This window comes from Bombus impatiens, unplaced genomic scaffold, assembly GCF_000188095.3.
Source record: "Bombus impatiens unplaced genomic scaffold, BIMP_2.2 scf_0036, whole genome shotgun sequence".
In the NCBI taxonomy this organism is placed as follows: Eukaryota; Metazoa; Arthropoda; class Insecta; order Hymenoptera; family Apidae; genus Bombus; species Bombus impatiens.
Window position 1 is genome coordinate 629,743 of NT_176455.1, and position 14,394 is coordinate 644,136.

The 14,394-nt window shown below is 38.8% G+C and overlaps 1 protein-coding gene across 2 annotated transcripts in view; it reads right to left on the reverse strand.

Annotated features, from left to right (window-relative positions):
• LOC100747272 (ADP-ribosylation factor-like protein 4C) overlaps nucleotides 1–14,394 on the reverse strand; it is a 52,026-nt gene that overhangs the window by 7,297 nt on the left and 30,335 nt on the right. For both annotated transcript variants that reach the window (XM_012389376.3, XM_012389369.3), the window contains exon 2: nucleotides 16–707. In XM_012389376.3, the coding sequence (XP_012244799.1) occupies nucleotides 16–48 (33 nt within the window). In that variant the 5' untranslated portion in view covers nucleotides 49–707. The remainder of the gene's footprint in view (nucleotides 1–15; nucleotides 708–14,394) is intronic.

Genomic DNA, 14,394 nt, shown 5'->3' on the forward strand with positions numbered 1-14,394 from the left:
CTCGAGGAAGCCGCCGCTCGTGCCGCTCCTGCCCATGCCGGCACCCATTCCTCTCCTTCACCGGCTTCCTCCTAACTCGACCACCGTTTCCTCCCCTCTAACCCTCCTTCTTCGCCTTCTTCCCTTTTCTTTTATCTATCATTTAGATTTCTCCGTCTTTTTCCTTCAAAATCAATCCTCGATATCCGATCGGTCTCCTCTCGCACCTCTGCCGCTCTATTCTATCCACCACTTTCTCTTCCTTCGATATCTCGGATTAATAATCCTCCGTCCTTCGTCTCAACGACCGCGTTCTTCCTCTTGAAAATTCTCTTCTTCTACTTCATGCTGGATTTAACTGACACTCAGGAGGACCACCAGTGTTCCCTTGTCCGGCAGCCGAATTTCTCTCTCTCCCTTTCTTCCTTGTGCACGATCCACCGCGTCGCTGCACCGCCTTTATTCCATGCTAGCTCGGTAATCTGGCCGTCTAGTTTTCAGCCTTTCGTTTTATCTCTCTTGAACCAACCCGGTTCTTCTCGTTCCTGCCTTCTTCGTCCCTTATATCCTTCGCGTGGATGATGCTGGTTTGACTCGCGTCTCTGGGCCAACGTGGACGATCGGGGAGAGAAAGAGAAAGACAGAGAGAGGGAGGCTCTCCTCCGCTTTCGATGCTCGTCCCCGCCGTAAAAGGACTCGCTTCGAGGCCACGATCACTACCGCACCGGCTGAAAATGAAAGGAGAAACGTGTTAGCGATGCCTGCTGGCTACATCGGCCGCGCTTTTCACATCTCGTCTTTTTGCCCGTTTTTTTCTTTTTTTTCTTTTTCTTGCCTTTTTTCATTGCCCTGTCTCGATAGATCTCGAGCATGCCCCGGGTATTTTGCTCGACTACGGAGATACAGGAATTTTAACAGCGGAATCACCGTCGATTAGACGGTACTCCTGTTTGTACGGTAGAACCTCGATAATTTGGGAAGCTCGAGAACCTCCGCACGTATCGAGATTTCGTTCGTTTTCTTCGGATCCGCTGTGAAAACCTCTATAAATCGAGATGCCAGCCCGCTTTGTCTCGATTTATTCGTCACGCGCTTAAGCGCGTCGCTTTACAAGCAGCTCGATCTCTGCACGCTCCAGCTTATCTCCATAGGGAAACTTAACACTAATCTTATCAGGCTCGGTCGAATGACCGGTTTTCAAATTTCATTTAAAATTGTACAGTCATTGAGACTTCTTTTGTCCGTCTAATTTTACGCAAATTATTCTATTAAAAAAAGTCGAGAAATTGATTAATCAGATGATATGGGAATTTACGTGGAACTGATAACAAAGTGACGTCGAATCGATACGATTAAACAAATTTAACACGAGCAGAAGACATTTATGTTCGTAATTCATGTAGTCCAAGTCCGATTTTTTAAATAAATAAATATATACACATACGTGCAATTAAAAGACGATGGGATCTATGCAAATTCTGCAAGCCTTCGATTTTCCAACCTAATCTGTCTCTTGCTGCGGAAACATCGATGTAATAAAGAGAATGAAATTCCCGGAAGAAGACACGAGCAGAGCGTGACAAACCCATTCTTCTCGATCTCTCAATTTGCAACAAGTCTGATTAGGTTCGCGAATATAAGTTTCTCGAAGGCAGAAGATAAATCTACGAAGCTTCACGAACGATCAAATACAGAATCGTGTTCGAAATATCGCAATTAATAGAAATAAATTCCACAATCAATTAAAAGGACAATCTCGATAACATAGGGTCGACCGCGTTTCAACGTTGCTTATCGTGATTTCTGCCTGTGGTCGTCAGCTTTGCGCGCTAATTTTTCTTTTCCACGCTAATCGCACCGTGTCAAATTGCCGTAAGCATGGAACGAGGGTTAACGAGCGAGAGACGAAGAAGGATCGAGACACGATTCGCGCTATTCCTCGCAACGATCGATCAAATTGTTAAATGATTGGCATAATTGCGGAGTATAGCACGGACTAACTACGCCAGATAAGAGTCAATTAATAGCGCGATTTAAGAAGGGCGCCGTTCACTGGCAGTACGCTGTTGGCAAAAGAAAAAGAAAGAAGAAAGAAGAAAGAAGAAAAAAGGATGGCGAGAACGCGACTAACCTTGGCAATAAGGAATACAAATCTAACCACTCGACATGCAAATCCGCCGGCTGAATATTCCAGTTCCACGAGGCGTGATTAATCTCCTTCCACCAGGCGGCAAACTTTATGGATAACACTACGGTTACGGTTGCAGGCTACGGAGAATTCTGGGGCCAAGCCATTAAACGTGTAATGTGCATATTGCGCGCCTTGTGACACACAGCAGAAATTTCGCCATGGCGGCGCGACGCTCTAAAACCCGAAGACGCGCCTTCTCGATGCTTGCAAAGTGTCGGCTAACCGTTCTAAACTTTATTTAGCTTAGCCCTTAACTGGTTAGCTGTTACTGCCTCAAAGAAAAGCGTGTATTTAGAATGTGTGGCGAAAAGTAAGCGACGACGAGTATACTCGTCAAATACATAGTATATTGCAATACAGAATTAAGTTGTAACGAGACGACTGTTTTCTATTTTTTCATTTTATTATCGCAATTTACTGCAATTAGTAAATTGCAATTCGAACGAAGCGACGAGTATACTCGACGTAAGACAGAATATTGCCATTTCTTCGTGACGAGTATACTCGTCAAACGCATAGTATGCGCGGCTGTTGCAATATAGAATTAAGTCGTAATGAAACGACTGTTTTATTCTTTCATTTTATTACCATTTCTTCATGACGAGTATACTCGTCAGAAACAGCTAACTGGTTAAACCTAACGATCGGCTTCTTCCGATTCCGTGTCCGAAGATCGAATTAACCGCTTAAAGAGGACCGTAAAATAAGAATGGAAGAAAATCAGCGCTTCGATCAGAAGCAGAAAAATCCGCGGGAAAATTCGATATGTGCTTGTATCAATAGATGTTAATAATACGTGTTGATGTAATAACCGTGTGTAATAATATGAGCAGAAAGGAAAGGAACGTAATGTCTCGCCTAAGGACTGCGCGCACCAAAATAACCCACGAATAATTACCTGGCTAATTAAAAGAGCATAGCAGCCTTACTATAATATATGCCGTAACCAGCAATTAACGTCCACATACTCTGCGAATGTAGATATAGAGAAATAGACGAACACAGAGACACGGAATAGAACCTGATACAGCCCTAACATCGCGAAACTACATATCGAACGCATTAAGCTTCCTCAAAGAAATAAATGTGTACACTAAAATCTAATTGGTCTAAGTCCTAATATCGTAATGGTCGCTAATGGTCCTGTAGTTGATACGAAGGTTAAACGCGTAATAAAAAGAAAAAGAATGTGGGGACCCAGTTATTTCAAGTTACCGCTCTTAATATAGAAAACGGTGTTGCTAATTGAGAAATGGATGGCAATACCTGCAGAAATATATTTGAAAATATTACGTTTGGAAATACATATATGTGTTACAAAATAATTGTATAATTCTAAATTATACAGATTATAAGCGAAGAGCGTTTCTTTCTTTTTAAATAGTAGAAGTATAAATTTAGGATGATACAAAATTTGGAAATATTAGGTTTGAAAAATACGTGTATGTATATTTCATTGAAGGGTATTTCTTTTTTTTATGATAGAGGTGTAAGTCTTTAACGATGCTTGCTTACGCAATTCCGAAAAGCCTTCATTTACTATGGGCAAAATAATCTTCTCGGAGAAGAACGCTAGCGCTGTACAAAGTTCTTTTTGCCATGCAATGTTTGCTAGCAGATGCGAAGATGCATTAGCCACGCGTTAAATTTCTTCCACAAATTTTCGTGGTTTGATGCTTCAGTGCACATAACAGTACCTATTATCTGTCGTTTTAATAGCATTCCCTTTTTTTAAACAGTAGAAGATAAAATGTTGCATAACATAAATCAACAATTATTTCCATTATGAAAGGAAACGAAGAACGAATGTGAAGTTTGAAAATGCACGTTAATCGTGGCAAAAAGCATTTCTCTTGTTTTTTTCTCAAATACTTTTCACAATTTAGCTCAGTAAAGACTATTAGCTTTTCGCGTTTTTCCTTTCAGTTGAAGGAATTTATTACCGAAAAAAGACGAAACGTTTCATTTAACAACTAAATCTTCCTTAACTTTTTCCAACAACCTAGTAGCTTCGCTGTGAGGCGCAATTTCCCGCCAAAAATTGCAACACACCACGCTGCTCATAGTCTCGTGCGGGAGAACTCGTCCCTTTATCGAGCCAGGCGACTGTAACCTCGTTAAATTCTTTTTGGCCGAAGCAGAAACAGGGGAAACGAGACGGCGAGGCAACTTAGAGTTTTAATTCTCGTCGGACGCCGGTTATTGCACGCTTTATTCCGCTTAAAAATAGCCTGTGCTGCTCGGCTGTTTAAGCAGCAGATAAAACGAGAACATCATCGCTAGCCTCCGTGATTCCATGGTGGGCGAACATGGAGAACAGGCTCGTGCCGTGATCCTCCCTTTTGATTGTTTCTATTACCGTAATTTACGATTACCATTATTCTCGGCACCGTTTCGTCGACGCTACGCTCCGCTCCGCTCTGGATCGACTCGATACAACGTCGAAACAGCGTCGTTCACGATTTATCGGAACACCCTGTGTATCAAGTTCTTCACGCTCGTTGGAAATTTAATATGAAACTCGCTGCGACATACGTATAATATAATAATGCTATTATAAGTGTTAGGAGTACTCTCCATTGGTTATAGAGAGGAGATAAGCTTGGAAAATTGTCGGAAAATTATTGAAAGAATCACTGGCAAGAATTTTTAAGATACAATTAGGAAGGTAATTATTAGAAATTATTGAAAGAAGATCTTGAACCGTGAGCAATCTACGTATTCAATGTTGTAATAAAAATCTCATCGATCGTATATGTAACAAAATTAATAATATCAGAGTCTTCCTTAGATCAACGCTTAATTTTGTCACTCGTTTTATCGATTCTTTTCTTGCTACATATTCGTTGGTTCACATTACCCGTCTGAGCTTTCTTCTTGATGCAATTCAAATTTCTCAATGGTGTCTAGATGAGAGAATTATATCATAGACATTTTATTATCGTAGAATAATTTATTGCTGTTCTATAAAACCGTACTATTTCTGTTACAACTTCCCCATAAAATATTTATCACATTACATTTACGTATTTTCTCTTCGGTTTTATTCGCAATGTTGTAGAATTAAATAAAAATGCAAAATTCAAACAAGAGGAAGACCTAGGATATCCTCTACGTATAATTAACAATACTCCCATAGATATTTAATAATCTTCAAAGAATTAATTTTTCTATTAGATAGGTTGAAACTTGCTCGACAAATCGCAATTATATTCGATCGTTGAAAACGGAGAAATAATAAGCTATACGTGAATCGCTGCTCGTTCTGTCAGTCTCTTCCGGTCTATTGTTCCGGTCTTCCGGTGCCTAGTATGGCTTTTTTCGTCAAGTTAGGTGAATCCTTTATTCTTATTTCCGTCACGATCGAATCCACGGCTCGACTTCCGTGTTCACCACGATTCGATCGTTCGATTTCCGTGCATATACGCGTGAACAATAGAACCGTCGACTGCAGGCGAATAAAAATATTTGTCGATAGCTGATCCCGCCTTATAATAGGCGCGATCATCGAGAACGTTCTATGAATCATTTTCCACTTCTCTTTCCTTTTCCTCCATTTCTCCTCCCCTTTCGTTCATCCTAGCGATTATTATTGTTTCCCAGATTCGTCATTTTCTCTAATCACGCGACTGGTCACTTTTGTTCTCGCCCCTTTTTAACGAGTCCGCCGCAATCACCATCTCCTTCCTCGGTTATTTACCTATTTAATTGTACGCGACTCCGAGACGTGTAATTTTGCAGCTGAGTACACGCTTCCTATAATAACAGCCGAGAGATCGTTCCGATAAAAAGCGCGAGTTTATGCGAGGATGATCCTCGTAAATCGTTGAAAAGAGTATCGTGTGCGTGATTGAATGAAATGATTTCCTGTGACATAAATAGTTGCTACCGAATATATGCTAATTTCATTTTAAACAGCGCTGTATAACTCGGATATTTTTCATTTTTAGAAAGGCTTCTCCTATGAATTGTTTCTTTGAGATATTCCAATTTCTTCTATTTCCTTTTTTTTTTTTTTTTAATTATAGGACGATTTTCGTTTGATTATTTATTGTGTATTTTTAAAACGATACAAGAGATGATTTTCACGTTACCTATCGGTAGAACAAAGTCGGCAGAATAAAAATTCGCTGCTTAAATTGATCTCGATTCCAGACCTATAAATAGTTATTTCAATATTTTTCTTTTTTTTTCGATCTCTGGCGAATCAAAGCTTCGAGTTGTTCTTTTCTGCTTCTTGTTTCCTTTTTCAAGTGGCACGAAAGACGTAAACGACGCTCGTATCAGTCGATACTCTCACCAGCGGCTCTAAAATTCTGCGCGTGGTCAAGTCCAGGCTAGACGAAACTCGTAATCCGAACGTGCTGAAGTGAATTTAAGGCTTCTCGGTAAGAGGTGAGGCCTTAAAGAACACGAGTCACAGATAACTAAGCCAGTAAACCGCAAGGCAAACACTTGATACTCGTTTTGTCTGTTTGCTTGTAACTTCGATCGTCTTTGCTTCGTTTTCAACCTGAACTATCGTTTCGCGTTAGCACACTTGGCTAACAACTGGTGTTTCTACCGAATTACGCAACAACCATCGTCTACCGTTTGCATATTCGTCCCGTCGAGAGAGAAGAGAAATTATTTGCAAAAATATCTTATACTATGAAAGTCGATACTTACGCCCATCGTAATTGTGTTATAAGTAGAAAAATTTGGAGAAATTATGCAGATTGCGCGACAGGCACAAAGAGGAGAACGTAAAACGCGTATTATTGTTAGAATTTCCTTTGTACGGGACAGTTAAGGACCCGAGGAAAAAGAAGCAGCGGAGGAATCGCTGATAAGGAGAATTGAAAACGAAGCACGAAAACTATTCTACCATATAATTAGAATGCATATGCAAGAGGCAATGAAACTAAGTTACGGTCATTTCGCAGGAACAAATAAAACGAACTCGGAGATTCAAGATCTCATTACACGCGTCTCCTCCTGAACACTCGAATAGTACAGCAAATAGGCGTAGCAGTAAGTGTAGTAATACAGGCTGATAAAGCTAGATATAAGAGCATTAGGTAAAATTAAATATAAATAAAAGTTAATTAAGGTACAAATGCATATGTTTCCTTATAAAACCGAGTCGGATAGTTTTAGAACATAAATGAGCAAATAGAAGGAGGGGAGAAACAAATGTAAAGCGTTCGACTTTCCAGCGTACGTGTAAGTGGCAAATCGTGATGGAAGATACCCTGAATTATGCGGTAAAGAGTACACACAAATATTAGAATTTCTTTAAATTTCATCAAATCGTAGAATGTAAATGGAAGAAACAACAACGAGGAAAGATACCAGGCGAATGCCAGGATTTCTTTTTCACAGCCAAGATGTTTAGAAATAAAATTCACTAACTCGTAAATTGGTCGAAAAAAAGGAAAAATGAAAAGGGGAATATACGAGACGTTAGTCCTTCGCGAGTTTAATATATCTTAAAACGTACACTATACAAAAATACCAAATTTCTTAGCACGTGTTTTCATCGTGCAAAGATGAATCGGTAAAAAGTTTTTATTGCGTGCAGCGTCTAATAGCGTCGTGTTATACGAAAGAGGATTCGGTAGCAAAAGAGCAAGTTCAAAAAATAAAAAAAAGAAAAGAGACGGGTGAAAAAGGAAAGAATAATAGAGGCGTAAAAGGAAGGCGACGAGTGCTAACGAGTTTCGCGTCGATGGAGAGGAACACTCTGTTTTCGAAAAGGAAAAAATATGAAAGGACGTAGAGAACGTGTGTTCAAAAATGTTCCTGCTGGCAGGTGCGGCCGACTGGTCCAGAAAAAAGGAGATAAAAGTGGGCCGGGATGCAAGCCAATGCAGATGCACATGCACCAGATGCAGTTTACAGATATTGCTGCCAATACTTTTGCTCGCGTTTTTTTCTTTTTTTTCGTCTGTATTTCCCCTGTTTAGCTTTCCAGCTTTCCATCGAATAAAACATTCATTTATCGACACCATAGTGGCGATTAACTTTCTCTCGCTGTTCGGCTCCTACGTTTCAGAAGGTTTATCGCGCATGGTTAAAATAACAAGGAATACGACGAGTACACAAAAGTACCAAAAATCGCTATGTGTCTCGAGGAATATAAAAATCTAAAGAAATGGCAGTAAGAATTTCGTTAGGAGTTAGAAAATTCTTTTGTCGAATATTTATATATTGCAGGCAACGAAAATTATCATTGATATCTGCTGCGTCAATTTCCAATCAAACGTTAGGAGAACGTTCAATAGAAAAACTGAAAAAGCGATTCCAATTTTTCGTGTATAACGCGCGACAGCGATCAGAGTTTCATGATAAAAATATATTTAAAAAATCTTGACAAAATTAAGGGACGAAAGAGTGGAATATATTTTGTGGTATTAGTGAGAGGGCGAAATATTGGAACAGGGGGAGGAACGGCAAAAAGATGTACAATGAGAATAACGAAAAAATTAAAAATTAAAAATTCCTGTAAAAATTCATGGAACGGGATTTACGATAGAAGTGCCGGTTGTAATCCCGATGGAATAACTCTCTACAACTCGCTGTACGATTTTTAGGAACACGATTATTGATTTATCGAAACTACTACGGTTTTAAGTTTTATAAGTTCGACAATGAAACTCGAAGCATTAAACGTTTCCATTTTTATATCCTGAAAATGCTTTTTCTATAAAAAGGGCTCAATTTTATCACAGGATTCTAGTTCCGTTAAATTTATTCGAAAATCCTGGAATGTTAGAATATAGATCGATGATCGTAATTAAAAAAAGAAAATTTCCATCGCTGCATATTCTAGTTATTTTCTATATTATACATTCTCTTTCGAGCGAATATTTTCTGAAAAATGTACTTTCCCCAGTTCTGAAACCATGTGATCGTATCTCTAGATAATTACAACGCGAATTAATGAATTTCCCAATTTTGACTGTTTGTCTTCGACATCGGTCGTTACACGGATCAAACGGCAAATCCATTAAATTTGTTAAATGTTTCCTTATTTCACAAAAGAAGAAACTCAAATCGCATAGTGAAAATCGCTAAAACCGCACAATCAGCGAAATCTGTTCTCCCAATTAAGCAGATCGCGATACAAAGTGGTATTTAATTTCTACGTCCTGGCGTAATTAAATTTAATGCTACTTAATGGTATTTAATTTCTATTTCCTAACACCACAAGCGGCATAAATTCCCGAATAATATATCGTGGTGTGCATTAAACGCATGATCGAGCCATGAATAATTCACGTGGTTCGCGAGCATAAATTTCCGCGAGTTCCACGATTCCAAAAACGATCGTCGGGGTTTGCCGAAAATTCCGGTGTCGAGCCTTCCAATTTGTATTCATCGTGTACAGACAGACGTAGCTCGGCCGAAACTTTGATCCTCAATTATGAGCAACGTCGTTAACGAACGTTCAATATAATTACAAGGCAACGCTCCGGGAAAAGCTGTACACGGGGTTCAATGTAACATTAACGAGACGCCGTGCTCTCTTTTTCTCTTTCAGCGAAACGTTTACACGTGTAAACAGCGACGATTCAAAAGAGGGGTTGAAAGAGCACAAACACACCCTTGGCGAACCGCCACTAATTTCCAGTCGCCCCCTACTTTCCCTTCCTTTTTCTCTCCTTCCTCCTCTCGCCTATTTCCTTTTTCCATCTTTTGTTCCTTTCTTTTTTTTTTTGTTTGCACCTTTCCTTCCTCTACTCTAGGGTTTCATAGTTTGAATCTCGAGCACGCAGGAAAACACGGCCTGAAAGCGCGATAGATCGACGCGATTCTTTCGATTCCTGAAGAGAGATACGACTCGACACGCGCGTTATTTTGCAATCGTGTATTTTTATCTCGGCGTTTGAAGGGAAACGCATAGAGAGAGAGAGAGAGAGAGAGGGAGAGAGAGATGCTTCAGAAAACGAGAACGTTGTGATTCTTTCCTCTTTTTCTTTTCTTTTTCTAAAAACAGCGGAGGTTCGTTTATAATTACTGGTGTTTCCCTTGATTTTTTTTCTTCATACTTTTGAGAAATTGAAATCTTGTCGATTCTTTGTTTAATTATTATTATTAGATTTAGGGGCTTCTGATTTCTTTGCTTCGACAATGATTGTCAGAAACACGTGGGTATTTTTTTACCAAATTGATATTAACAAAATTGATGTTTACCAAATGAGGTCGCTTCTATTAGTTGCTAAAGCGTTTTAATTATAATTGTTTAGGTGTATTGTACAGTATATTGCAAGTTGATAGTTGTACCGTAGAAAATCTTTCGAAATGGACGAATACGACGTGCTAATGACACGTTTGAAACCCCCGAAGAATCACAGATACGTCATCTGATCATCGTGAAAGTTTAAAATGCGAAATAAGTTTTCTTAATATTAAGACTATCTCCTGTTTGTCCAGAAATGAATACATTCGTATTTTAAACCACCCTGTATATAGAAATATATAGAAAATCCAGAGCAAAGTATACATCATATTGGAAGAAATAAATTTCTATTTAAATTTAATTTGTTTAATTACGACCATAAAGATACAAATTTACGCAGACGCGCAATTTATATCTAATTGCTAGCGACGTTGCTTTCAAGTAAAAAAAATACATGTCATAATATACATGTCTATATAGCGGATGAAATAAATTTCTATAATTTCAATTTGTTCAACCAGTTAGCTGTTTCTAACGAGTATACTCGTCATGAAGAACTGGCACTGCTTTGTGTTACGACGAGTATACTCGTCACGCGTAGAAAGTAATTACAATTTGTTGTTCGAATCGCAATTTACTAATTGCAGCAAACTGCAGTAATAGAATTAAAAAATAAAACAGTCATCTCGTTACAACTTAATTCTATATTACAACAGCTACACGTGCTCCGTCTTTGACGAGTATATTCGTCGCCGTTTACTTTTTGCGACACATTTTAAGTAGGCAACAGCTAACTGACTAATTACGATCATAAATTTATATCTAACTACATACTTAAGGAATGCTGATTTCAAGTACAACTATTCGAGTACAAAATACACCTTACACAATGTCTATGTGGCAGACGAAATAAATTTCTATGCAGATTCGATTTGTTTGTGTGCACAGAAATATGAATTTACAGGAATATGCAAATTACGTTCGATTATAAAGGTTATCGGTTTCAAGTACAGGGTTAAGGGATCGAAACTAAAACGAGCGTCGCAGATAGAAGCTGAACGATGACCCAGAACACCAGATTTCTCTGGCGCTCTGTATATATTTCCCCTCGTCTCTCCCGGTTTAAATTTGATTTACCTACTTTTGCACGTGCATGCTAACCTGTATACCTGTCTTCTTGGCCCGCCAGTGCATTCGAGGTCACATAAATTATCGTCTGTAACACGTACACCTCCTGAATATTTATAGAAAACATCACGCGTTCCCATAGCCTGCACGATCTTGCATAATCGTTAAATAACATTCATCGTCGTAACCGTCGTGTCACGTGAAAACGAAAAACGACGCGTGTTCAACTATAGAAACAATCGTCGATTTCATGTTTAATCTGGTTCAATTTCGCGCCGGTAAATATCTCGCCGAGAGACTATCACTCGGTCGAGTTGTATTTTTACGTCTCTGTGAAATTATCGCGCGACAGAAAATTGGGCCAGATATATAAATTGCAGGAGAAAACAACCACGTATCACCTCATCGAATTTTTATGCGTTTTAAAATTATAACACGCGGGGAAATTGGAGCAGATATGAATTTTAGAGGATACGATTGTTTATCGTGCTTCTGCTATACGAGGGAGAGCGACGAAAAATTATCGTTTCAAATGTTGCACGAATGTCACGAAAGCTCGTGCAATTTTTACGCTTTTCAAATTATGACCCCTAGAGAAATTCGAGTAGAATGTAAATTTTATGTTATAGATAATTTTCTTTTACAGGTAGTGGGAGAAAGTTTGATCTTTTTATCGCTTTTCTGGGATACGAAGAAGACGTTTCAGCAAAGTTAAGGCGCTTTAGCTACTCTCCGAATGTCAGAAAAATCTGTGGTACGTCGATTCGTCGAATTTTGATATATTCAAGTTATGATACTTCGATCATAGATCGAGGAAGATATAAATTGATCCTTCGCGAAATTAGTACCTTGGGTATTACTCAAATTCCACGAATACACGACATAAATCAAGGGATCGCGAAGTTATTGTTTTTCTGTAAAATTACCTCGTTCCAAAGAATTACAGCAGAGATCATCTCAGAAGATAAGATTACCATAATTTTCGGATATAAGAAAGATCGACGAATCTTCGCAAAGATTTTAGATATTTCGAGTATAGTCAAATTCGTACGTTTTTAAAATTATGATTCACGAAAAAAAAAAAAAAGAGAAAGAGAGGAAGTTTTTCGTAAAATTAACATCTTGAATAATCATCAAATTCCACGAACGATGTACATCGTTAGGAAACGAGTAATAATTCCAGCAGAATGGGGAAACCATTAAGGAAAATGGAGAGCGTTATTCAATCGCGATAGCCGAGTGAACAGGATCGATAACAGGATCGTGCATTCCAAATCTTTCGGCATTTATGGACGTGGCAAACGGTAAATGGAAATGTCGAGATTCTATTTATGGTGAAGTTTATGGTAAATAAATTCGATCGGCGTTACGCGAAACGCCGATCACCGATCCGACTAAACGTACCGCGAGTTTTAAGGCGATCACTCTGCGGATAAAATGATTGCACGTGATAGCGCGAAGTGACAATTATACTTGCAATTTTCCTTTTTCCATCATACGGAACGACATCATACGTCGTGACAACTAATTGTGTGATTTGTTCGATGCCGTAAATCAGATGCGATAGAGATCATGAAAACGATAGAATTTTCTTTTTTCTTCTCTTCGAGAATTTTTTCAACGTCTCGTCTCTTTTCTTCCTACTCTGTTTCCTTGAAAATGAAGCCCTAGACGAACAAATTTTACTCCATATTTGTTGCCTACTTTCTCTTCTACGATAACATCCTATTGATCGTTTACTCGTATCCAATCGATAACTATCCATGTTCAAGTATACTTGATAAATTTTCGAGCTCGATTTTCTCGGAAGCTAAGCAAGAAAATGAAACAATTTTGTTCTACGTCATTTTCTCATCTTCTCATAAGGAGTCGCACCGTGCACGCTTTTACGTGTTATTCGGTCGTATATAAACTTGACCAATATGATAACAATAGCCGAGTCTCGTAACAGCGTTAATGAAGTTTCAAAAAGATTCACGTAACACGCATAATACGTTCGTTAAAGATTAGAAGGAAAAAGCTGTAAAAATCGTAGGAACCTCGCGAGTTAGGTCGACGGGAATAATTTTCTTAGAAGGTGTCACGGATACAAATCGTGGCATTATCGCGCTAGAGACGAACGAAAACGCGGCCGGAGGTTCTTATTTCGGCGGCACGAAATGCCGCTCGAATCGTTCGCGTGCCGTGACGTTACGTGAGCCCAAGAATCGGTCTGTAATTTGCAGCAAAGGCGAGGTAATTAAGATTTGCTGCTCGATCGTTTCAGTGATTCGCGCGGAACGCCTTGGATACCGATGTACGCAGACGTACAAGAAGAACTCCATAACATAGGAATTTCACCTAACGATATTGTTAATTGGTACGTCTAAAATGGAAATCGTAGCTTAAGTTTATGACCTTTTTCATTAACTTGTCATTAACAGCGATATGTCAGATAAATTAAGTATTCTGAAATGGTTGCCCGACTTGATCTACACGCTTGGAAAATTCTTGGCAACGAAGGGAGCTTTCGTTGTTTCATGGGCCTCGGGCTACAGTTACATGTTAAACGTGTTTATTTCCAACTTTTTGTGACCTACATAACGAGAGAAAATGGAACTCGAAGATTGGAGGAAAGGATATCTTAAGTCACATTCTCTGTCCTTTATGAGACAATAGTTTCCAAATTGACTATGTCGTTATGAAAACTGCTCTCTCACTTGACTTTGAAGCTAAACGTGTATTTTATTTATTATGATATTGCTGGTCGTACCATTGAACTATTGGAAAACATAAAAATGTTAAGAATATTAACCACAAACATACCGAGACACCTTCATGTTTGGTATATTTATACAGGGTGGTTGGTAACTGGTGGTACAAACGGAAAGGGGGTGATTCTACGCGAAAAAAGAAGTCGAAAATATAGAATAAAAATTCTTTTTTTTTTTTT